At 31.7% G+C, this 27,085-nt stretch overlaps 1 protein-coding gene across 1 annotated transcript; it reads left to right on the top strand.

Annotated features, from left to right (window-relative positions):
* The first annotated feature begins 346 nt into the window (after positions 1–346).
* LOC115886322 lies at positions 347–25,477 on the top strand. Its single transcript, XM_030905416.1, has 8 exons — positions 347–559; positions 3,630–3,912; positions 4,485–4,639; positions 4,698–4,823; positions 5,683–6,000; positions 22,720–23,037; positions 25,248–25,337; positions 25,403–25,477. The coding sequence occupies exons 1-8, from the start codon at positions 347–349 to the stop codon at positions 25,475–25,477; spliced, it is 1,578 nt and encodes a 525-aa protein (XP_030761276.1).
* Positions 25,478–27,085: the final 1,608 nt, after the last annotated feature.

Genomic DNA, 27,085 nt, shown 5'->3' on the forward strand with positions numbered 1-27,085 from the left:
ATAACAAATTCTTAAACTACCAATTTAGTACTCACAACGTCCAATTATCTATGACAAATTTTCGTGATATTGATATTAGTTTTCGATCTACTCTAGCTGTTTACAATGTAAATAAAACCTAAGATTGACACTAAACCTACACGTATACGCCAGTCTGGCTTTAGACTCGATAACAAATCAAACATATTAAAATATGGAGAGTATGACAATCACCAAATCACTAAAAAAAGTTATCGTACTTGGTCAAATATTCGGATATTTTCCTCTTCAAAATATTTCTGATAATCCAGAATTTTCATGGAAATCTGTTAGGTTTTTCTATGCAATCTTTACGATTATTGGACCGATGTTTCTATGTGTTTTGCAAATCAGAAAGGCTGTTACTAACGAGTTCAACGTTTTCCAAGTCGCATATGTTACAAGATATGCTGCGTCTACCTATGTTGGTTTAGTTTTTTTGGAACTAGCTAGAAAATGGAACAAACTAATGAGGAAATGGAAAGAAGTGGAAGAGGAAATGAAAAAATATGAATTTCCTAAGAAATTAAATCGAACTATCGTATTTATTATGATTTTCTTTGTCTCCATGCTATTCGGTAAGGACACTTACAGATATGTTCTATAAATCTATCAAAAATTTTGTCAATTTAAAATATTAAAAAATATAACGTGTCTACGATGCAATGGTGAGGTTTTTGTTTGTTTGTCTATTAACTCATTTTACTACTTTAACTTTTTCTAATTCTACAAAATCTTGTAAATAAATGATATTTTTAAATTCTACATTCTGTTCAATTATGTACATATAAAAATTACTAAACAATATTAAACTAACAAGTAAAATGTTGCCGTTGTTCAAGTAAATCCCACTCAAGTATACCTTGCAAAAAAAAAAATTATGTGTGCACTATGTGCACACATAATTGCGAATCTGTCTGTTCGCCTGCCCGTCTGTCCTTCTGAGAACTGCATTCGGGTATCTTTATCCACGTGCCGAGTTTGGTTCCAATCGACCCATAATTGCGTAAAATCCTGATGATTTCGTCCATTTAGAGACATCCATCGGTTCGAAACGTCGAGGGCGTCATCCTGTAGCCCGTCCCCGATTATGCCGAAATCGACCCACAGTTTTTCTTCAATATCAAATGCTTAGTCCCACCCCGATGAAGATGTAAACGAAACGTCGTATCCTTTGCAGGGTGGGAAACTGTGCACCGTTGCTCACATAGCCTACCCACGAAATTTGGTCGCGATCAGATCGTCGTACACGATCAAGTGGCCTTAACCCAATCTATCGACATACAAAATTTTATTTAAATCGGACGTTTTTTCCTTTGATTCATTGATAATGGGGTTTCGTAGTGCACGAAAAAGAAAAGATGGGGAAAGTGTTAAAGAAGAGAAATTTAGATTAAGAAGAGAAATTTAGAGCAGATTTAATTAAGCACAACTTGAAAAGTATTATGGGTTTAGGATTTATCCATTTGTGATCAGGGAAGCAATTAATAATAGGGAGGCACTTAATCTTTTACGAACTACCAAAAATAACCCAGTTTTTTATATAAATAGTAAAAAATCCTCACCCATTTAAAAGTGTGCGAAATAATCTTTTAATCGGGATATTTAAAATGTTAGACAAAACTTTTGATATTATTAGGAAAACATATCAAATTGATAAATCATCAACTGCAAGAGCCCTTTCAAAGATTTCTGATAAACACTTAAATCCGAATAATTTTGAAAACATATCCTGCAAATTAGCTCTTCAAATATTTTCGAGAAGCGTGGCGGTTGCAATTAGCACTTGTGTGCAAAATAAACAAATCGACAAGAAAGAAGGAACTGACACTGCCGAATTTATTTTATTTATGAATGACTTATTTGATGCTCTGAATAGTGAGTGGTGTTACGACAAAAATCCGTTTGGCTGTGCACTTAACGATAAACATACCAAAGTTACTGAAATTTTAAAGAAAAGCATACATGTATATAGTAATTTAAGAGTCCATTTCACTAGTCGAAAAAATAGCAAAATAAGCATTCGGCATTTAACGTTTTATGCAAAACTAGCTAGGTATTTTTACACAAATGAAGAAGGAAATTAGAGATAAAGGATTATACTATATCCGTATTGTAGCACATTTTTAGATAACTTCTTTATTTTTAAGATTTTGAAGGTCAAACATCAACACAATATTCCTTATGTTTGGACTAAATTTTCTCGAAAATAAAGACATAATTTAAACTTCCGTTACAATACGGAAATAGATTAAAATTTTGTGATTACAGTGATATATAATTTATATGGTTTTGTAACCAATTACTCGCTATTTTATGGCAAAAGCTGAAGCTCTGCAAACCTTAATCAAGCCTTAATCAAAGCACGTGTGTTTGGAATTTTGGATGAGGCTTCACACGACAGGATCGGGCTAAGCTTGAGCAGATTTCTGAAATATTATATCTATTTCTTTCGGCCACACACCCGCTTTACCCGACCTCTGAGAGAGACCCGAAAGTACAGCGTAATGGTCTCTTCAAGCTTTGTAAAGCACGTAAGAGTAAAAGAACAGATATAAACAATTTTGAAAGTTTGGCAAAATCAGTCCCGCCTTATTGTTGTCAAGGTATTATCCAAACAATAAATTGTATCTTTGGCCTGTTTGAAGATGAAAAAATAGATGGTAGTAAATTCATTTTAACTAAGAGACTAAATCAAGATTTTATTGAAAACTTATTTTCGATTTTACGTGAACGAGATGGATGGAATTTAAATCCATTAGCCAAGTCATTCCATTTGGCTTTTCGTATTCAGAGTATTACTAGTCTTTTAAACCCATCAAAATCTGCAAACTGCCAACAAGATTTAGACCAATCAATTTTGGTAGGGCCTAAAAAGACACAGAAAATACTGCCAACTTATTTAAATATGTTCAAATTGAAAACCATGAAAATGAAATTGAAGAGGTGAAGAATTAATTTCCGCTTTCAAAAATCATCAGGTGGCTTTTTTAAAAAATTACTGTTGAAAAACCTATATGTAATATAATATTTTACGAATATCTGCAAACCCGTTAAAAATTTAGAAATACTTTAAATGCAACAAATGTTCATTTTTTAATTCTTCACCTAACAACAAAATAATATACAGGGTGTTCTATTGAAAAAATGAAGAAAATCCATTATTCTAAAAAAAATCTGGAAATTGCTAGGTATCCAGCTTAATTATCTCAAATTTGCTTCATATCGTTTAAATGTGACAGTTCATTTGATTGCTTTTAAAACTTCAAAATTATTATTACCTTCTATTCCTCATCTACATTCCGAGTTTTAGCCCCCTAGTTCACATAGAGCCCCAGTTGTGTCTTGTATGTCACGGCCTTCAATTTTTACTCTCATCGCGCGTAAAGAAGTTTCACTTCAATAAATAGAGAAACCAGTTTCAATAGGTTTTAAAAACTACTTGTGCGACTTACAGCGCCTAGTCAGATGCTAGGGGGATTCCCCTCTGACACTTTCGCTGGGTCTAAGGACCAACTAACTGTCTTGTCCCTGGCTGTAATGTCGTGGCCAGGTAATTACACCAAGACGTATAACGATGCCGGATGGGACTACCCTGTCTGTCATTCCAGGCATCCTCTAATGTCTGTATCGCGGTATCTGGTCATGTATCACGAGTAAAAAGTGTGACGTCTAACCCACCTCAGGGAGTACGGATATACCACCGACTGCTCTACGAAGGATTTTTGCTCCAGAGAAAGCAAAAGCGAAAAGACTCCTCGAAAAAGGGGAGATTAAAGGAACCAAGAAACAACCTGGCGCATCTCCACCAAAGGGCAATGGAAGAGCGAGAGGGTACTCTTACCTCTGCTAGAAGAGAAAAAGCCAGGATAGAAAGCCGTCCAACACCGGGAGGCAAGCAGGGACGTATCACCAGCTTTGCCAGAACTCCAATGTAAGGACATCCATGGTCAAGTCCTCAGAAATAGACCTCAAATCCAAGGAGGCAATAAAGAAAGAGAGATATATCCTCTGCTATAGATTCGGGACAATACCGGTATGAGGTCTAAGGAGAGACCAAGTTAAAGAGGTGGAGAAGATGGAGACAGATCCTTCAGCCTCCACGTCACAGGTACCTCAACCGGAGACATGCTCCTCGACTGTAAAGGGCACGGAGGGCCAAACCCCAACCGTGGAAGGGTGTACACCCTCGTAGGATGTAGATGTCAACTCTACCCAACTGTCCCCCCTACAACAGGAAAATCCTCATGTGATGAGTTATAACTCAAGAATGGGTGATAAAATGATCTGCTAGATTGGTCGCGGTGATTAATCCCCCTCCCACTCATTCTACATATAAAAACATTTAAATGTCATACATTGCCTGAAATCGTTAGGCGTTTTATAGAGTACCTAGTTTTTATACAGAATGCCTTAAATTTATACTATGCCAGTAACATGACACATACAATTATTTTGTTTTATAGTGGAATATTTTTTACATCAAGCCAGTCGAATTTACAGAGTAGCTGAATGTCAGGAAGATCAAGAAAAAGCTATAAAGTTCTTTTTCAGTAATCTTACATTATCGCACGTTTTTAAATATATTCCATATAGTATACCAACAAGTTTAGTTTTTCAAGTAAGGTAAAATTCTTAAAATATTATTAAATTGTAATTGCCGAAATATAATTTTTTAGTATTGGCTTTTTCAAATCCACTTTGCTTTTACTTACATAGATCTTTTTGTAATGATTATAAGTCTGTCCTTAGCAAGCCGCATGAAGCAGGTTACTACAAATATAAAGAAAACTTCGAAAAAAGAGGTAAGATATTTTTATTTTTTGATTCATATGGACCTGTTCTTCAATGAGAGGGACATAATATTAAAAATTATTTCTTTAAATAGTTTAAACACGATTAATTAACATGTATTGGTATGAAATATTTTATTTAATTATTATATTAGGTATTTAATATTATAATCATGTAAAAATACAGATTTTTTAAGTTTTATGATTTGGAAGAAAAATTAATTTGAAAAAATCCAGGTAAAAAGTATGTTTTTATTTCAATAATTTTAATTATACATTTAACTTTTGAATAAGAAGCACCGGAAGTTTAAGTCAGTACATTGTTCAAGATTAAAAAAATTAAGCATTTTTTTTGTTGAAATGTTAATTTTTCTGGTACAAAAATTCTGGAGTCATTAAAATATGCATATTTACTTATAAAGAACGATAACGATAATCTCTATCATATATTTATAGAATACTAGACAATGGTTGGAAGTCTAATATAAGAAAACAATTTTTATTTAAATTGCATACGCCGTTATTGCAATTATAGCTACTATATAACTCTCAAAATAATATGTCTTAATAATATGTAAAAGTGTTAATAATCAGTAAAAAATAATTAAGTAAAAATATAAATAACATATACCGTATGATCGAAAAAAAAACGGTGTCCCTTTGGCTTGGCAATGAGGATCGATGACATTCCCCATATAATTTTCCATATAAAATGACAGCGATCTTCATTTCATAGCCATCGCTGATGCCGTTTTTTTTCGATCGTTTGGTATAATAATTCTCTTTCTTAATAGTCGAGATAGGTTTATATGTATTGTAGCGTCCTAGGTTTTCATAACATATAATTATTATCATGAATTGTTTGCTTCAGATTGCTGATATAGAAGCTTGGCACCAACTGCGAGAAGATTATACACGATTAAGCAATCTTTGCCACAGCGTAAATGCTACGATATCAAACGTAATCTTAGTTTCCTTTCTACCAAACATATTTACAATTTTAACACAAGTCTACAACAGTTTAAAACCTAGACAAAATTACGTAGAAGCAATTTACTTCTACTTTTCTTTGGTCTTTTTAATATCGAGAACAGCTATGGTCGTCATTTGCGGAGCAACAGTATATGAAGAAAGCAGAAGGCCTTTGAATATTTTGAATTCGGTATCTCCTAAAGTTTACAATAAGGAGGTAACTGACTAGAGGGTTTATATCGTTGCCTTCCACACAAAGCATCGTAACTGACATTTTGAAAATTTTGCAGTAGAGCGAAAAAAAAACGCCTTTTAGTGTGATCTAAAGATTAATTTTTGTTAGATATACCATTTACCTTGTACCTACAATATAGGAGCCTTTCCCGTTACAGTTACGACACTGTAGGGATTGTTAGATGACACGTTTTTTTCGCTCTACTGTAAAATTTCCAAAATGTCAGATACGACAGTTTCTGTGGAAGGCGACGATATATTCATAAAATCTACTTATCGTATTATTATATCATTATGAATTACTTAAAGTTTGTCCAACTAGAGGATACATGACAGTGACCAGTGATAGTTGTCAGTCATTTTAGTTCGCAGATAAATTGTATTTTCTATAATTTCTTGGATGTCGTCTGTCGAAATATTCTTTTGCTTGTTGGACAGACTTTAATCTCTAACAATATTCAACAATTCAACCACTCATTATGGAAAAGCTTATGCGAAATTAATTCATCAATATCATAAAAAATGTTAATTTTTAATTCTCCATCTAACAAAGGAGTAATATACAGGGTGTTTCATTAAAAAAAGGAGAAATATTATTTTATATTTTAGAAAGTCTGGCATAGAATTTTTGGACAACCTCTCGAGTTACGATATTTATAGCGAAATGAGTACAGACCAACAACGGTAAATAGATAGTATTGTTTTGATTAGAGAACATTTCTTATATTTTTAATAATTTTCTAACAAAAAAGGCTGAACAAAATATTTTTGTTTTTATTAATTTAATAATATTTCTGAAACTATCAAAACATATTTAATAATATCTTAGAATTATTTAAAGTGATCATAAAGGAAGCCAAAAATACAATAATATAGAGGATATTCCCTTTAAAGAAATCATTCAGAGCTACCCACACTTTTTTTAGCTATCCTGTAGAAGAAAAAATATATTTTCCTGAAATACATATTTTAGGTTTGCTCTTATACAAAATTCCTAAGTTATTATTATAGGAGCTACAGATGCCCGCGCATATTGCGGGATCCGTATCAAGTTGTTTCTGCTATTGTTTGAACCGTGGGTACCAATTAAAAAGTTACGTTGTTTGTCGGCAATACGTAAAACGACTAGGCCTTTCGGGGAATGGCGGATTTCAGTATGTGTCGCCGCCATATACAGGAAATTTTCAAAGGAAAATAACTACGTCATCTTGGACTTATTTGAAAAACGATAAAGATAAAATATGTTTCTTTTATCGAGATCTACCATCCCTTAAAATACTTGCACTTATTTCTGGAACACCTTGTATAAAAAGAGCACTTATTTAACTGGGCGCTACGACACAGTTATCGCACTACATTGTCAAAGTATTTTTTTTATATCAGGAATGTGTCGAGACTCTTACATAGATTCCGCATAAACTTGACTAATATTATTTTTTCATTTTTGGTTGCAAACTTTTTGGCACACATTAAATATGTACTTTTTCAGATTCAAAGATTAATTGAACAAATTTTAAATTTCGAAGTATCTATGAATGGAAAGAACTTTTTTAATATTAAACGTCATGTTATTTTAGAGGTATGTAGATATAAATGTTTGCAGAATGTTTTAAAATGCTTAGCAGGAAAAAAAATATGATTAAGAAAATGTAAATATATCTAAATGTTCTGTGATCGTTCTTTTAAATTTTAAATTACATTATCGGTGTATTATTTTTAGATTGCCAGTGCTATAGTAACTTACGAATTGGTTCTTATTCAATTTAACAGAGAGTATTTAAATTCCTGGGCCAAATCAAAACGATGTGAATAAACTACAAATATATTGAAATTTATTTTATTGTCTAAGTAAATCCAGAATATCGGTGTGGCGAAGAAATGATATTAATAATATATGTAGCGTTTAAAATGAATAATTATACTGGTAAAAACATTTAATAAATTATATTTGTCAGAAAAGGTTTCGAACGTTATTAATCCTAATTATTGTCAATTTCGAAAGTTGCCTCAATTAATTTAGAGAATATCAGAAGAAGATATTACAGAGCAAGTCCAAAGCATAAATACAACATGGAAACTAGACTAAATCTAAACCGTACCAAAACCTACATAATGGTAGTTTATCAAATGTGTGTGTAAATATTTATATGTGTCAACAAACAAAGAGGAAAGAGAAAAAGAGACAGATACCTATATTCGATCTAGATCTAGGTGTCTTCAACAAAGTGAGGTGGAGGCTGTGATGGAGGGAAGAATCGGCATGGCTAAGATTGTGTAAATTCGGTACTAACGGTATATTCTAATATGTATGTGACAAAGATGGTACTAAGCCTAACAAATATTTGGAAAGATCGACACACTAGAAAAAAAAACAAAAAAAATACTAGTCCAATCTCCTGATTTTCCCAATCGCTACCTACGGATCTGAATCGTGAACCATTTGAATGGTCTGTTAACGCAAAATGATGAGGATCTCATGACTCCAAGACAAACAACTATTCTCAGGGAATTGAGGAACTAGGTAAACAAACGCAGAACTTGCAGAAGTTCACAGGCAGACTTTTAAACTTTTCAGTCATATTATTAAACATGATGTTGGAAAATTACTCATCCAGGAAAAGTTGATGCTTAACCAGGGAGAGAGAGACGTGGAATAGAGAGGAGCGGGTCATTCCCCAAATGGCTACATCGACCAAATAAAATTACTATCAAATATGCCACTCGAAGAAGAAGAGTATCGAGAGGAATGACAGACCATGGAGAACAGCTGCCTTTCTACTTTTCTTGAAAATCTCACATTTTTAAAAAAATAATTGATGAACCTTTCCAGCCTTTCTCAAGTAATATGCTTACCAAAGAACATCCGTTTTGTTATTTTATTATTAAAAAAATAAATATCATTAAGAGGGACACAACAAACTAACTTCTAGAAATTCACTATGATGTACTAAACTACCTTTTAAGGCCACTTAAAGCATCATTGTTCACAATTGTTCTTGACTTTTTTTTTCGTTGATCTCGTAAACATAAAATTTCAACATATAGCAAATAAGTTATGAAATATTATGATGTAACACAAACTACGAAAATGTTATAGACGGTGGGTCAGGCAGTGGATATAGCAGTGTCTAGCCCCAGCAGGCAACTATTAAGCTTGAACAATTAGGTTGGTTAGCGTGGTTATTTGGAGTGGGTTAATTCATTGTTTTTTGTCAAAAACTCTAACGTGATTGGTCGGGCTTAATAGTTGCCTGCTGGGGCTAGACACAAGTGTGGATATTACGCAGAAATGGGTAAATGGAGTGTTGTACAGAGAATCTTTGCGAGAACCCGCCTATAGATGGATATATTATTCAACGACTATTATACAGGGCGTTTCAAAAAACATGTGCCATCTCTTGTGGGGACATTCCTATTGTAAAAATAAAATTTATTTTTCATGTTAACATAGATCCGATTCTGCTTTGTTTCATATAGCTACAGGGGGTTAAGGTCTTCATCTTTTTTCGATTTATTACAATTTTCTTCCAAGTGCTTTTAGCGATTCGAATGAAATTTTGAGGGTAAAAGTTACTATGAGTGCGACATATTTTAATGCTAAAAAAGTGTCGACATATTCACCAGTGACGTGCATATGGGTTATCACTGGGATATTTTTCTAAAAAAAATATGTGCGCCACTGACTTTTTTCTTTTGCTGGCAAAATTGTGTAGACCGTTAAATGCTGATTAAAAAAATGATTAAAAATCTCTTGATATTTTTCGATATCGGTCTCCTTGATGAGTTAAACGCAATTGAATTAATTTGCCTTAATCCGATTCTAATAGCAACCTTTAAAAAATTTAATGTCATTATTTTGCCAAAATGCTAAACAAGTACTCATTTATTCCTCATCAAAAAATATAAAAAATGTTTCTATAGACATGGGAGCGGAAATGAATAGTTTTAAAGTTACAGGATGTTAAAACTTTAAAGGCCTTACCATAGGCCTTTTGTAATTATCTTAAATACCATCATTTTTTGAGTAAATTTGCTGTAGGTAGCACTGTACACATCGGTGTTATAAACTTTAATAAAATTTAGAAGTAAATTACACTATCACTTATAACACATTAATAAATAATTTATTAATTTTATTATTTATGATTATGTAAGAAAATTGGATTTATCTCATCAAGGAGATCGAAATGGACAAAATATCAACATACGACTTCTAATCAACGTTAAATGGCCTAGACACTTTTGGTAATAAGAGGACTTAGTGGCACGCATGTTTTTTTAGAAACATATTCCGATGATTACCCATATGCTTATATCGACACTTTTCTAGCATTAAAATATGTAGCACTCATAGTAACTTTAATCCTTCAAATTTCATTTAAATTCAAATCGGCTAAAAGCACTTGTAAGAAACTTATAATAAATAAAAAAAAACTTTAACCTTCTGTAGCTATGAAACAAAGCAGAATCGGACCCATGTTGATATGAAAAATAAATCCTATTTTTACGAGAGGAATCTCCCCACGAGATGGCACATCCTATATAGCAAAATAAAATACTAATTTACCTCAATTTTAGTATATTGTGGTAAATTAGTATTTTATTTTACTATTGTAACAACAAGAATTTCAACCCTTAACTGTAATAAGACTATTATACCGGGTGAATCTCAAATAAGTGCAAATATTTTAGAGGTAGTAGAAACCTAAGGTAGAAACACGCCTAATGAGGTTTTTTTCGCGAAAAAAAATAAAAATTTGAGATTTTTTGAAAAATGTTTGGGAATTTTTTTAATTTTTAAGTAAGTAAACATAATTTCTCAATAAAATGGCAACACAAGTAGTAGGTTAAATTTACAAGAAATAAAAAAAACCAGTGATTCTGAAAATTTAAACGAAAAATATATATTTTTTTTAATTCTCAAAGTAAAATAACTCTGTTAATTTTTGTTTGTATTAATTTAAGACTCACCCTGTATATACAATTATTATTTGGCTGCCATTTACTTAATCTATTTCCAATACTGGTGAATTTTAAAGGTATAATTTATTTCCTCTACTTAAAACCAAAAATAAAAAAATGGCCAAAATACAATAATCTACATAAAAAATATATACCTATAAACCTTACCAATAAAAATATGTAAACCTAACAAATAAAAAATATGCCTGTTTGAAAAAGATTTATAGGTAAGAGTCTAATGTTTGCAATATTTAGGAGTAAAACAATTATCGAAAATGAATTTCACTCATGTGTGTTTTTATATTAGAAGATTTGTCAGTGTTCTAACACATAGTATTGTAGATTAATACAAATTGATGTAAATCATCCACAAGTACTAATTTTCTAGTCCCTATTTTATATACAAACATTCCATATTGAATTATATGAAACGCCTTATATAATCTGATATAGAATTACACAAAATTAAACTTTTCGTAAAAGGTAATCTAGTTAATGGATAGTTGATACAGTAGGAAAAAGTGTAAAATTATATACTTACAAAATAACAATCAGTTTTCTTGTTTTAAAGCCAAAAGACGATATATTTAGTGTACAATATACTTAATTATTGTCCATATACATTTCACGGCTTCATTTAGTATACAAAAATTGTAGATTTTTAGAAAATATCGCCATCGCCAATAAAGAAAATAATTTAATTAAAATATCTGTTCGTGTTATAAAAAAATATATAAAAGAGAGTAAAAAAAGTTATAAAAGTGTAAAACTTATTAGGGCAGCTAATTTGTGAATCATTAACAGGATTTAAGAAATTGACCGAGATATAATAATTTTTGTTAGTATGTAATAGAACTTACAACTTACATACCTACTAACTAAAAGAACTCATATTTTTATTTAAACACATACGGGGTAGAAATAATAAAATAAACAATATTAATTCCATTGTCCATTGTCTTTATTTATTTTGCTTACACAACGTTTCGGTGAGAAGTATCACTGACCGTTATAAAATGTGAACTAAACTAAATCCTAAAACTACTGAGCTTATATGAGCTTATAAACAAAGTTGTGACACATCAATTTTTTTTTTAAATCCAACCTTCTGTATATTATTGCATATTTCAATTCTTCCTTCAATTTTAAGCAATAATCGTAATACACATAATGTACCTATATTCAACTATTTCCGAATTATGAAGTGTTGATTATGAAATGTTAAACGAAAATTTTGTAATTTCCAGACTTTGCGGTACCTCGTATATTTTACCTAATAACCTTTCCCATGCATATCAGCAACCCTGTATACTAATTCACGGCGGAATAATGCTCGGCTCTAGATTTCGGACTTCCATTGTCTTTTCCATTTGTCGTTTCGGTCAGAAATATCACTGTCCGTTAACAACTGTGAACTATACTAAATCATAAAACTATTGAGCTCATATCCTAATTCATGTGTGAATGCTCGGCTCTAGTATATAAGCTCAGTAGTTTTAGGATTTAGTTTAGTTCACACTTAATAACGGTCAGTGACACTCTGGCCGAAACGATAATTGAAAGAGACAATCGAAGTCAGAAATTCTTTTAGTTCTAAATTTTTATGTTCCACCCTTTGCTCTGTCTCGTTTTACGCTATCTGTGCCAATAAATTTAACAGTCCTGTGCTAAATGAGTTTAAGTCACATAAACGCAGTTTGGCTCAAACATCTTTGGGTTGGTTTAGTATGTTATGTCCACGCATCAACACTCAGTGACGAACATTGATTTTGACAGTTTTGCTATTATAGTGTAATCAACTTAAACTTAATAAAGATATTTTTCCAATTTTCTGTTAAATGTTTTTTTTTATATCAGCATTTTTGTTTGGACTTAAAATTGTTTTGCTTTATTTATTTTGCCACAAATAGGGACTTATAAGTTAAGCTTAGTATAAGTTAAGTCCTGTAAATTATTTTTTTCTAATATAAGTACAAATTATGTTCACTCAAAAAAATGTTGGTAATTTTTTTTACATTTCATTTGCGTTCAAAATAAGTTGTTTGTATACTTAATACTACAATCATAGGTTTAAAAACAACCGAATAATTAGGAAATAACTTCAAAAAAAACTTTAAATTCGTTTTTCCCGAAACTATGTTTTGTGACTTAACATAGTTTGTTTCTGGGGTACAGATATACACTCACCGGCACGAAAAACAAGCACCTTAAAATATTGATGTATTTTAAAGTTTCGTATATTTTGTTCTATTGGGCCGATTTTGATAATTTTTTAAGCAATTCTTAGTTATATTATTTGACTTAGTATATCCTTCTAAATTAAAAATTAAACTTTCTATCTGTCAATTATACAAGGGAAAACAAAATGTTGATATTTTAACAATGCAAGAAATTTCTCATCATCACAACATCCCTCCTCATCACAACACACTTATAAAATAGTGTATATTGTTTTTGTAATGTCGCTGTCATTGAAAAGACATATTATTATTGTTTATTGACGTTTACTCTAGAAGAGATGGTTTTAAGTTATGAAGTATCGGCTATTGTTACATTAATTGATTATGGTAGAGATCAACTTTTGGACTTAAAACCATATCTGCTACAGTAACTACCAAATAGACAATAATAATATGATTTTTCAAAGTCAGTAACATTAAATAAATCATAAATACCTACTATTTTATAGGTATGTTGACTAAGACCAAAAGCAAAGTAAAAAATTCGAAAAATGTTAGTGTCTTCTTCAAAAGCGAATATCTCCAAAAATAAATAAAGCTATTGAGATGAATCAAAAAATAAACTATCGAGAAAAGATAAACTTAGATGGTATAGTGATTTTCAAATTCTTCGCTTTGTTAACGTACACCACAGGGTATTTCAAGCAGGGTGTCACCAAAATATCAACATTTTGTTTTTCCTCGTATTATTGACAGATGGTAACTTTCATTTTTAATTTAGAAAGATATATTAAAAATCCAAATAATTTAGCTACAAATTTCTTAAAAATCATCGAAATCGGTCCACTAAAACACAATATATAAAACTTTAAAATACATGAAAATTTTAAGGTTGCCGTTTTTCGTGCCGGCGAGTGCAGGTATTCTAACGAACAAAAGGAGATTCTTTCTTCAACCAAATAAATAACTCTTATTTAATAATCTACTCTAACTTAATAATTTAGTAAAATTGTAATTTATCATTACCTTTTTTTCTTATAAAAATATCTCCCATATAATTATTGATATCAAAATAAGAAAAAAGTTATGAATAATTTATTAATATTTTATAAGCACTTCCCGTTTAACCAAATATAATACTTCTATTTATCAGAAGATATTTACTCCATTTTGTATACGTTCCATATTTCTTTATATCTCCGAAATGTCAACAATTTTAGTAAAAATAAATATGTTTTACTAATGTGTTCACACATTTCAGACTTAAACATTATTTTCGTACATGTTTACCAAACGCATTGAGAACGGAATGGAGAAAATTAAAAATTAAACACCCATTTCCTGCGATTAGAACTAAAAGCTCATACAAATCAATACGGTAAGTGATTTATCGAGTATAGCTGCATACATACAATCGTTATTCTAAACGGAAATGATGGTGTTTGAAAATATTCTGGATTTCACAATTTCGTCCAAAGAAATAAATGATAAGCCTGGAAAGCTTCTTTTCCGAAATAGTCCCAATCCGAATTCGTTCCACGATGCCATGAAATTGCCGTTAACGTTGCTTCAAGTTTTTGGATTTTTCCCGGTCAACAATATAAGGCAATCGAGCTTTAAGCAGCTAAACTTTAAATGGATGTCTTGGAAAGTATGGTACTGTATAATTTGTGAATTTGGATACATATTTCAATTTGTGTCGTTTTGCAAATTTGGCAAGTTTGATAGTATACTGGAGATTAGTAAGTAAAATAGCAGGGTTGGTATTATTCTTTCTATTTTACGTTACGGACTGTAAAAAATGAACGACAATCGAATCTCCAAAAAATTACACTCACCAGCACGAAATCGGACACCTTAAAAATTTGATGTATTTTAAAGTTATATATATTGTGTTCTAGTGGATCGATTTTGATGATTTTTTAAGGAATTTGTAGCTAAATTATTTGACTTTGTAGTATGTCTTTCTAAATTAAAAATGAAAGTTTCCATCCATCAATTATACGAGAGAAAACAAAATGTTGATATTTTGGTGAAAATTTGGAACACCCTGTGGAGGAAATTAATAAAGTAAGGAATAAAATATTATTTTATCATCTAGTTGTATCTTTTCTCGATAGTTTGTTTTTTGATTCACCTCAATAGCTGTACTTATTTTGGAGATATTCGCTTATGAAGATGACACTAACATTTCTTCGTATTGTTTACATTAAAAATATGCCTTTGCGTTTGGTCCTAGTCAACAGACCTATAATAGATATTTACGATACAAGTGAGTTAACAGCATCATTAAGATAGGCGTGTGAAAGTTGCATAACGAGTGCGTAGCACGAGTTGTGTAACCACACAAGTATCATAATGGAGTTAACTCGCGTGTATTGTACAATATTTTATCTACGTCTAACTATAAAAACACACAATAAATTTTAAAAATTATTGTACTTAACTATATACCTATCCTAAAAACAATTACCTTAATACCTTTGTTCAAATAACACCATGCATGGCAATGTCAATATGACAGCAAATAATATTGATGTCACTAGTTTAAAAAATGAGCGATTCGGAAAGTATTCCCTCTGACAAGAAGAGGCATTCAGAGCCATTTCTGGATTGCTTCCAGCAAGATCGAAACAGAAGTATCATTAACATTTATAATATATACATTTATAAGAAGTTTTCATGTTTTTTATTTGTATTTAGTAGATTATTTAGTGCAAAATAAATGTTTTACAAAATATTTTAAGTCATTCATTATTCCTTGTATGTAATTATATCGAGAAACTATGGTTACGCTGGTGGAATTTGACACTTTATGTCAGTTTAATAATAGATTTGTTCGGGTTCTTGTTATTGACCGATTCTGAACCGTCCTAGAACTCTGCAGCGCATGCGCAAATGAAATAATGTCTTCATATTTCCTTCTGCGCATACGCATCACAGTTCTAGGACGGTTCAGAATCGGTAATAAGAGAAACCCGAAGTAAGCTATTATATTTTTCTCTTTGGTAGTCATGTAAACTGAGGTAAGGACTGCGGTAATGAAAATGCGTGAGTTAAGAAGCTCTTAACTCATTCAAAATGCGTGAGTTAAGAGCTTCTTAACTCACTGACGTAGATAAAATAGTTTTTATGATTTATGTAATGTCACTGTCTTTGAAAAATCATATTATTATTGTCTGTTGTGCAGTTACTCTAGCAGATATGGTTTTAAGGACAAAAGTCTACCATGATCAATTAAAGCAGCTAGCTGCAGCTATAGCCGCTAGTTCAACGCTAGTTCAGTACTTAAAACTATCTCTACTAGAGTAAACGTCAATAAACAATAATATGTCTTTTCAATGACAGTGATATTACAAAAACATTTAACACTATTTTATAAGTGTGTTGATGAGAACCCAAAATCATTGCTAAAATTGTTGTAGATCGTTACTGTCTTATTTAAAAGCAAATATCTCCAATAAAAATAAAGATATTGAGATGAATCAAAAAAGAAATTATCGAGAAAAGATGTACTTAGATTTCCTGCATTGTTATCTTACTTTATAATGTGTTTCAAACTTTGACCAAAATGTCAACATTTTGTTTTCCCTCGTATAATTAACAGAAGGAAATTTCATTTTTAATTTAGAAAGAGAAAAGCCAAATAATTTAGCTACAAACTGCTTAAAAAATCATCAAAATCGACCCACTAGAACAAAATATATTAAAGTTTAAAATATATCAAAATTTTAAGGTGCCCATTTTTCGCGCCGATGCGATAAGTGTATATTTCAAACTTGTTTTTTTATCGAACAACCTAAACATTATATTGATTTTCGGATTCTAGGAAATTAAGTGGTTTCATTTAAAAAAACACGTCAAAAATGTACATATTTTAAAAATTGCTTTAGATTGTAAAATATAAAAAATTCATTTTAAATTTTAATTACTGCCTAAATTATAATTTATTCGCTATTGGTCTGGGAATTAACACAGATATGAGTGAAATTATTGAAACAGTTTAGCCACATTCTATTTTGCTTAATTATGACAAATCTATTACTTTCTCCCTTTGCAAAAAAATCCAAAACGGTTTGGTCTCTTGTTTATCTGTAGTCCGACTGGGAACTCGGAAAATTTATTTTGTCAGACAAATTTACCATAGTTACTCAAATACTTTAATCACATGTCGACTGACAAAAGACAAACATGCACCAACTCCACTCATATCTAGAACACAGTCCCCTGACTATATAGGATGTCCCAGATATAAAAGCAAGTATTTTAAGGGGTTAGGTTAGGAATTATTTAACTTTGAAATTTTAAAAAAATAATGGCAACATTTTGAGAGCTGCCGGCAGCAATCGATAATCAAAATATCAAGCAATTACAAGCAAATCGACTAGAAAAATTTAAAAGCGACTTGGAAAATGCAGGTTAAAAGTAAAACACTTAATAACACTTCCTTTCACTATGATTCTTGACAGCACAACAATTAAATGTCCACGTGTATTTGGAACAAAATACAATCATATGCAATTAGGATTTTTTTTGAGAATTTAACACCAAAATAACTGATATTTCTATTTGAATAAAAAAAGTAGTTTTACAGGCTTACTTTACATTTGCATTTTTTTAGTTTTGTCAGATGTTTTCTGTTTTTTTAAGTAAAATCTCAATAATCAGCTGATCTATTTAAATGTAGGTCAACTGTTGACTATTTACATATCTAATAGAGTGCGCTGATTCTGAACTGTTCAAAAGCTGCTATAATTGTTCATTATTTAGTTTCATTACTTCAGTTTGCTAAACTGTAAAAAAGGTATTTAAAATATAGACGTTGTACTATACTTAATAGTAATCTACAATGATTAAAAAATCTCAGTGAATAAAATTAATTTAAGATTTTTTTGTAGAAATTTAAAAATATAAACTTATAAACATACATAATGTGGATAACGTAGGAGGTGGCATCATTGCATTCTCTCGAAGCACTATAAACAAATTTTCGCAAACTGAACAAGCGGCACTCTGTTTTTCAATGTTTTCCAGAAAATGTCAAGAAGAATATAAAATTTTCAACATGTTTTTTATCGCAAAAAAATCTCACGAGCGTGTTTCTGGAGTCGAACTATACTACCAGTTAAAATACTTGCACTTATTTCTGGGACACCCTGTATAACAGAAATTTAATTCAGAATATCTAAATTAATGAAATAAATTAGCGGTTTCAGCTATACGTTATACTTAAAAGTTTACGATCATTTACAATGTCTAAAAAAAACAATTAAAATTAATAGAACATCCTAGCAACAGCTTGCTGTAGTTAGTCGTATCCATAGATGAAGCCTAATATACAACAGAGATTAAAAACTTCTCATTTTTAATCACAATTTTCTCTTGGCGGATGATAATCAAAGGCCAAAATGACATTACTCGCAAGTCCTGTATGCCTGTCCAATGACGAATATTTATCAGCCAGGATAGCTTCCTTCGGCCTATTCCTCTTTTGCCCCCCCTCTATTTTACCCTGGAGAATCAGACGCTGAAAGTGATAGCGTTTTAGTTAATTTTAACAACCTCTTAGTTTTACCCATTAATGATATCTCCCTATACCGTGTGTTTCGTATACGACTCTCAACATTGGGGTCTCGGAACAGCAATAAATACAAAGTGGCTCAAATTGAAGTAAAGCTGCGTTCTCGGATGCGTGTCCCTGATAATCCATTTAATAATTGAACTGTTGTTTTTCTTTACCGGAAATATGGCGGAAAACTGAAATTTTCGGTTTTCGTTTTGACACTTAGACAAAATCTCTAAACTCACTCTCAAAGAAACTTTGCATCTTTTGGTGACCTAAAAAATCACAATCAAAAGTTTTCTGGAAGCATCAACGGGATAATAATTTTTATTATTTCTTTTTTTATAAGCTTATGCAATAATGTACGTACCATCCTTGCCATAAAAATGTAAAATAGAAATAAATATACGGAGATACTTTGGTTATGTGTGTGTGTAAAAACAAGCAATATTTTTTCGGCAAATGTGATATACATCCTGAAATACTCCTTTCTTGAGTTATAACGAGTTATAACTCATCATACAGTCTCAGGGCTTTGGTAAAAGCCAGTATATGAGACAGAGGCCAGCTCTCCATCTTCGATATCAGCCGTACCAAAGTTTATGGCACAAACGGTTATCGTCTCGGCGCACTCAGTGATGAGGTGTTGGTGTTTCCTCATTTCCTTCACAGAATCTGCGTTTGCCGTTGGTTCTCAACTTGAATCTACTAAGGTGTTCGTTGAGGAGACAATATTATAAACCCCGTGACATTCCGAAGATTATTTTTACTTAAATCAAGTAAAATCTTTGATTTTCCTCGGTCGTAAGTTCTGATGAACTTTTTCGAGTATCTATTCCCTTTCCAGGTTACGGATGGAGTCTTCTAGATGCTTCAGTTCTCCGCTTTAAGTTGGTTTCCACTTTCAAAGCATAGTGGTGCTGGTCAAGTTAGTGGAGTGTTCCTTTTTTAGCTAAGTCGTTTGCTTTTTCATTGCCTTCTATCCCTTGGTATATGGGAAGTCATAAGCTTTTCAAAATTCAATTAAGTCAAGGTCAGCATTTACAACTTTTGTTTTGAATATGTCTCATTGTCAAATATCTAGTTTATTTTAAATTTTAGTAGAGTATATTGATATTCGGTAGAATTCATTTCATTAAAAGTATTACAAAGTTTTCATAACTAGCAAATATATGATACACCTCTTTTTCCATGTGAAAAAAATTTGAAACACAATAATATTTTTATCTATTCCATAAACAGATTTTATGATCTTCTCAATACCTGAAATAATAGTTAATATGAAAAAGAAATACTTCATATCAGCGGCGGCTGGTAGAATTTCGTTGTACTGTGCAAGTCCCGCCCCAAATTTTAGTAATTTAACTTAGGACCCACCAGAATTATTTTTGTATTATTAAAAGTTACTTAAAAAATTGCTATTTTTATTTTTGCGTGTGTACCACCAAGGCCCGTAACTAAAAAAATAAAATTGATGACAGTTCCAGAAAACCCAAACATCGTGATTTCACTTTGCCATGGGATGAAGCCAAGAAATGTTTATATGAGAATGTTTTTATTAATTTTTTGAACTGTTTTCACAGTAAATGTTTCAAAAAAACGTAAACTCGTAAGTAAACTCGTAAACAAAGAAAAACGAAAGCAGAAAACATCAGCTTTCTAACATAATTCTTGAAATAACAAAGATTTACTACAAACACAAAAAATTACTAAATGGATTATCCTTTACAGTCAAGTCTGCCTTAATTTGAAAGACTAGTAAGAGTCGAATTTGAAACATCCAGTATACTTATAATTTAAACAAAAAATATTTTAGATGCACTATGTTTTCACGTCGAATGTATAACTGTGTCGATGTTATTTCTTCGCTTAGCTATGCTTTGGCCCGATTTCGTCAAACAATGGTCACTGGTTGAAATTTCCATGAAAAGTTATGAATTGTCGTTTAACATTAAGAGGAAAATCATGACAATTATCATAGCTATAATGTCGATTGCTATACGTAAGCTGATTTTATAAGTCATATACAATTACACTAACATTTCTGGTTTTATTCCTAAAGTTGAACATGTAATGGTAAGTGCTGACAGGTTGCTAAGATCCACAAGTACAAATCAATCCAGTGAAAACCTAATAAACGAGTATTTCTCTAAAGATATGTTTCCGGAAATTTTTTGCTTCATCAGCTATTCAATCTGGATTGGTCTAATATTTCAGGTACCAAATGGTTTGCTATGTACCATTACAAAATAAAAATTTACAATATTTTTTATTACAATGTTTTAGGTGTTGGTATGGCAGAAGACATTTATATGGACATTTCTCGATGTCTTTATTATAATTGTTAGTACTTGTTTTCATTTCAGATTGAAACAAATTTCGAAAAAATTGTTTTTCTTGTCAAAAATGCAGGTACGTCACAAATTAAACATTTTAGTGAGTTTAAGCTAAAGATTTATTTTTTTTAATGGCACTCTTTTTTGAGGTATCTTCATAAAGCTTTATACAAGTACTAATTTTGAAATTTTAAAGAAATACTAAAATGGCTATGTTTTATTATGATCATACAGTTTATCTTTACATTTCAATATAAAATCAACAAAATAATTTCTTCTTACTTATATTTCGGTAGATGGTTTGACAATAATTTTATTCGAGTTTTATTTAGCAATATTTAATTTGAAATTAAATCGATCTATATAATATATCGCCATATTGAACAATAGTGCCAACATGTAACATATTATTGAAAATAGATTAAGCTCTATATAAAAATGTGGTGTGTGCCTTTTGAAATTCTTAACTTAAAATCTCTTCCGGGTGAACAGGAATTGTTTTCTAATCGACAATTAAATTGAACCAACTTATATCATTATTCTTTAACATTCATAGTAATTCAAAAGAATTCAAAGTGTCGCAATATTTTGCTTTAAATATTTTTTATCATCAAATATCCAGTTAATTTCAAACGTTTCTTAAGTATGGAATATTGTAATTCGGTATACGTAATTTTATTATAGGTATTACAAAATTTTCATAATTATCAAATATATGATAGGCCGGTTTTTAATGACAAAATTAGTAAGTATAAGACACCAATTAAACTTTTAGTTACGTAATCGAGAGCACGATTTTTAAATTCATTGTTGCCAACAATGGACATATTCGGCGTCGAACTGACTCACTGGAATTAAAATTTCTCGCTGAGGATTCAGGTGGTAGTCCTGCTGTAAAAAATGTCAAGTTTCCACATTTATTTATTTCGATTTATTTATTTATTCCACATTTATTATTTAATCTGACAATGTCATTCATTTTTGACACTTTAGTTTTGTATTACGTAAGTTTTTGGTTTAAATTGTGTTGTGATACTTTAAGCTTAAAAATGTTCACTAGCAGACCTTGCCGTTGAACACTGTTCTTTTTAGAACCTCTTTTAGTGCGAAGTGTACAAGATAGCTTAATAGCCATTAAAAAATCATAGCAACCTTATTAGAATATTTTGAACGAGAAAGAGGTACTAATGGCCCTTTATGTCTTTGTGCTGTTAAAGAGGTGAGTTTTGTTCATGTAAATAATAACTGTTTATATATTTATAATTAATGTATTTTTGTTTCCTAAAATATTTTCATTAAAAGAAAATATGTAAAAGTGGGCAACGCTGTGCCGGCCAAGCTTAATCACGCGACTAACAGTTTAATTGGTATGAACCATAATTAATTAAGTAGCAATAGTGGTATTCTTTCGTTCTGATTGCAATCGGAAGAAGTGATATGGTTTTAGTGAAAGTGATTTTTTAATTCACTTGAGATTATTCACTTGTTTAGTGAATGAAATAACACTATCGGTTCTTTTTTTTACACCCACTATTGAGATTAAGGTTATATTGGTTTACTGTTATAGTTTAGCGATTGTTCTGTTTGCAATTTATTTAAATATTAAAAATTAAAAAACTATTTTTGAAAGCTTTTGATACTCCTGTCTCATTTTTTTCCAGATTACTAACCAAAACGTTTGGAAGTCTATAAGAGAAGATTATGTCCGACTCGCAAAGTTATGTGATCTGATTAATAAGCGTCTCTGTTGGCTCATTATAATCTCTTATCTTACTAATATCTATCACATTCTGGCACAACTGTTTAGCAGTTTGAAACCGATGGATGACACTTTCCAAAAAGTATATATTTATGTTTCTTTTTTCCTACTGATTCTTCGGGTCACGCTAGTCTGCTTCTTTGGTGGAGGTGTATATGAAGAACATGGAGAAATAGTAAAGGTCTTAACAGCTGTACCATCATCAGCTTATAACATGGAAGTAAGTTTTACCTTTTATTCAGCTACATGTTTCGGATAGTTATATATTTATTGAGTTGGAGTTATTTATCTCTAAAAAGTAAGTCGTGAGATTATTCCATAACTCCTGCATTGATCTTCTTTAGAAAACCCTTCTAAGCTAATGGTACTTGAATGATTGATTGATTAAAAATATTATAATCCTTCTGAATAAAAGGAACCTCTTTACATTTTCGTTTCTTTCTTGCGGTTCCCTGAAGAGAACTCTAGTCTTTGAAAATTAAATCTGATGTCGATTTGACCAAACATCTGCGAATTCATTTTTAAGTATAGTAAGAATATCTGTCCTCTATTGCTAAAATAATGTTTGCTTGAAGCTTTTTCACACTTATATGCTACTTAATAATCTTGTTTTAATAAGTATAAAAGAAAGTATAGAAAGTAACCCTAAAAAATAAAAAAGAAAATTAAGAACATTAGCAACGGCATATCACAGATACCAAACAGATAAAAATAGCTGTCATCACTATTTTTAAACAGAGGTACATAAATACTGTTGGCGCAAAGTTTAAATCAGAAACACCCATCTTTGACATTAGAATCTCTGTCGAAATATTGTATCTGAAAATTCCACAAGCAGAGGCGTGGTGGAAAGTACGAATAGCATTGGTAAAATGAAGAACCAAACGGCCAAACATATCTAAAGAAAAACAATCCACTTTAAGGCAAAATTTCTTATGTTTACTATGAGTTTAATATGGCGGGAATAGCGGGAAATAGGTGGGGCTGCGCCCCTAACATTTTGCGCTGGATGTATACCATGATAGTAAGACCCATGATTACTTATGGAGCAGTTGCTTGGTATACAAAACTAGAGCAACGTACAGCAAAGCAAAACCTGTGCAAAGTACAGAGACTGGCATGTATCTGCGTCACAGGTGCCATGAGAACATGTCCAACAGCAGCAATGGAGGTCATTCTAGACCTAACACCACTGCACATTGTCGTCGGTAGTTATGCCAATGCGACAATGATTAGAATTGTTACTGACGGAAACAGTAATGGGAGAATTTTCAGGTCAGGGGCTTGGAACACCCTCAAAAAGAAAATTCCACTTCTCCAACTCCCATTGGATGACATACCAAGAATTTACAACTTTGAGAAACACCTCACTGTAGTATTGAGTAATAAAAAGGATTGGAAGAAAGAGACGCTTACTCAGCATATAAAAGACCATACCATCATGTGGTATACGGATGCTTCCAAAACCAAAGCAGGGACAGGGATAGGAGTATTTGGGCCGAAAACTGAATACTCCGAACCAATGGGCACCTACCCCAGTATCCTTCAGGCAGAAATTTGCGCTATCGAAAGATGCGTACAATTTATCTTAGATAGGAACTATCGAAAACAGGAAACTGCCATCCTATCCGATAGTCAAGCAGCACTTAACGCAATCAACTCAGTAACCATCAATTCGAAGTTGGTCAAAGAATGCCTGGAAAAGCTCAACAAATTAGGCAAAGAAAATAAAGTCCTCCAACTCTGGGTGCCTGCTCACCAAGAGATAGAAGGCAATGAAAAAGCAAATGATCTAGCTAGAAAAGGAGCGAACACTCCACTAACTGGACCAGAACCGTTCTGTTTTCCAAACGGGAACCAACTGAAAGCGGAACTGAAGAATCTGGAAGACTCCATCCGTAACTTGGGATGGGTGTCCTCCAACGGTCTAAGACACTCGAAAAAGTTCCTTAGAACTTATGACCGAGAAAAATCAAAGGTTTTTCTTGATTTAAGTAAAAACAATCTTCGGATTGTCACGGGGTTTCTAACAGGACACTGTCTCCTCAACGAACACCTCAGTAGGCTGAAACTGAGAAACAACGGCGAATGCAAATTTTGTGGGGAAAATGGGGAAACACCAGAACACCTTATCACTGAGTGCGCCGAGACGACGACCATTCGTGCCATGAACCTTGGTACGTCTGATGTCGAGGATGGAGAGCTGGCCTCTGTGGAGCCGTCTCAGATACTGGCTTTTCTTAAAGCCCTGAGACTGTATGATGAGTTATAACTCGTTATAACTCAAGAAAGGGGAACACACAATAGATCTATAAGGTCGCGGTGATTAACTCCCTTCCTAAACATTCTACATTCTACATGAGTTTAATATTACAAACCGATAATAAAATTGCTTATATGTAATTCAATTAATTTTCTTGCTTATTTTAGGTCGAACGATTTGTTTCACACCTTACAACTTCGGAGATAGTATTAACTGGAAGACACTTTTTTAAAATTACCAGAAATCTTATTTTAAAGGTGAGTATATTCATATTCAAATTATTTATATGTTATATTTATATCCTACAAGTTTGAATTTTTAGGTTGCTAGTGCTGTGGTTACCTACGAATTGGTACTTATACAATTTAACTCAAAGGAGTTTAAAAGAAAGAATTAATCGTTTATATTGCAATAAATAGAGATAAAAATAATAGTTCTAACTGTTTTCATTTTTGAAAAAACCTCAACCTTAACATTAAGTGCTTTTATAAAAATGTAGTTTTATAACAATTTAGGGTTTCTATACGTCCGGATTTTTAGACTATCTGGGGCTGTCGGGTTAGGTTAGAGGTTGTCCGGTTAGCTTATCAACATTCAAACCGGTCTATTTTGAAAAAGCTCCCGGAAAACCGGACCGCAAAAACAATTTAGCTTAGTAAAATATTTTAGTATCTACGATGCTACAGCTCTACTTAACCGACGCATGTTCGAAAGTACCCATTTCAGTATTTTGGCGCTCAAATTTTTCGCTTTTGGTGCACTCCTGGAAAGTGAATGTTTTTTTGGTTTATATTTTGTTGATTTCGGGGCTTTTATTTGCGTCCTACGGATAGATGATATTGTGTATGCAACGAGACACTCTGTATAAAGGTGGTTACAGAGCTTTGCAAAACCGTTTCTTAAAATTTTTGTATGAAACTGTTGTTGAAACAAGGTGAGCCGCTAGTTTCTTCGAAACAATGACACATTTCCCTTGGGTTGTCCGTTGTTCTTATCAGATAAATAAAAATGTGTATAGATGATCAATTTAGACTCATAGGACATATCCTCCTCATCCTCATCCTGTAATAATTAACAATAATTATAATTAATAATAAATTTAATCTAATGAATTTGAAAACAATAAGTTACACAGTGACCAAATTGCATTTTTCATTTCATTTGCAACATTCGCTAAAACTTTTCTATTTAACATTTTTTCAAAAAAAAAGACATTGAATTTTACTCTAACGTTGGCTCACCCTGTACAGGGTGGTCGAAATTGGTCTGTTTTAACAGGGAAAACCTGTTTCCTGAGTAGATAGAACAAAACCCAAGCAAAACCGACGTAGATGTCATGGGCTCGATTTCTGAGACACGTTTAATGGCATAAACCGCCTGTTGGTATTTTCACTGCCAACTGATATACGGGGTCTTTTTGATTTTTGACCATTTTGAAAATTGCTTATAACTTTTTTAATTTGCGGAATAATAAAATTCTGTAAAGACGTTCCTAAGGCGCTTTTTTAAACACAATCCAGTGGCGTAGTCAGTTTTTTCTATACTTGCTCTTTTTGTCAGAAATAAATAAAAAATATAATTATTTAAATGGGAATCATAGTTCGCTATGAACTTAAAAAAATGCTGACGTTTAACCATTTCGAACGACATAAAGTTATGGGTGCCTATTTCTAAGAATGACAAAAATATTAGGGTTTTTTTATCTTTGTATCGAAGCGGGCCTTGATTTTGTGTTGACCTAGTTGCCTAAATATTTTTTATCGCAATTTAATATTCTATATTATTATTTTTCTGCAAAATTAAAGAGTTTTGAAAAGATAATCAACATTCTATATTAGTTTTACCAATTACAATTAAAACGCCATTAAATGGAGAATTTAGAGAGAATCGGATTGGAACAAGGGACCCCACATCTTGGCCTGCTAGGCCATGTGATTTAACTTCTTTCGAATTTTTTATGGGGAAAATTAAAAGACCTTATATAAGGGAAGAACCATTGGGACGA

Source organism: Sitophilus oryzae, unplaced genomic scaffold (assembly GCF_002938485.1).
Source record: "Sitophilus oryzae breed Bouriz unplaced genomic scaffold, Soryzae_2.0 scaffold_482_pilon_pilon, whole genome shotgun sequence".
NCBI classification, from domain to species: Eukaryota; Metazoa; Arthropoda; class Insecta; order Coleoptera; family Curculionidae; genus Sitophilus; species Sitophilus oryzae.

Bases quoted from the DNA above. Each gene is read 5' to 3' on its own strand.
- LOC115886322 (XM_030905416.1), top strand. From the start codon at position 347: ATGTTTCTATGTGTTTTGCAAATCAGAAAGGCTGTTACTAACGAGTTC. The intron at 4,640-4,697 runs GTAAGGTAAAAT...ATAATTTTTTAG, and splicing joins CAACAAGTTTAGTTTTTCAA to TATTGGCTTTTTCAAATCCA. The intron at 25,338-25,402 runs GTGAGTATATTC...TTGAATTTTTAG, and splicing joins CCAGAAATCTTATTTTAAAG to GTTGCTAGTGCTGTGGTTAC.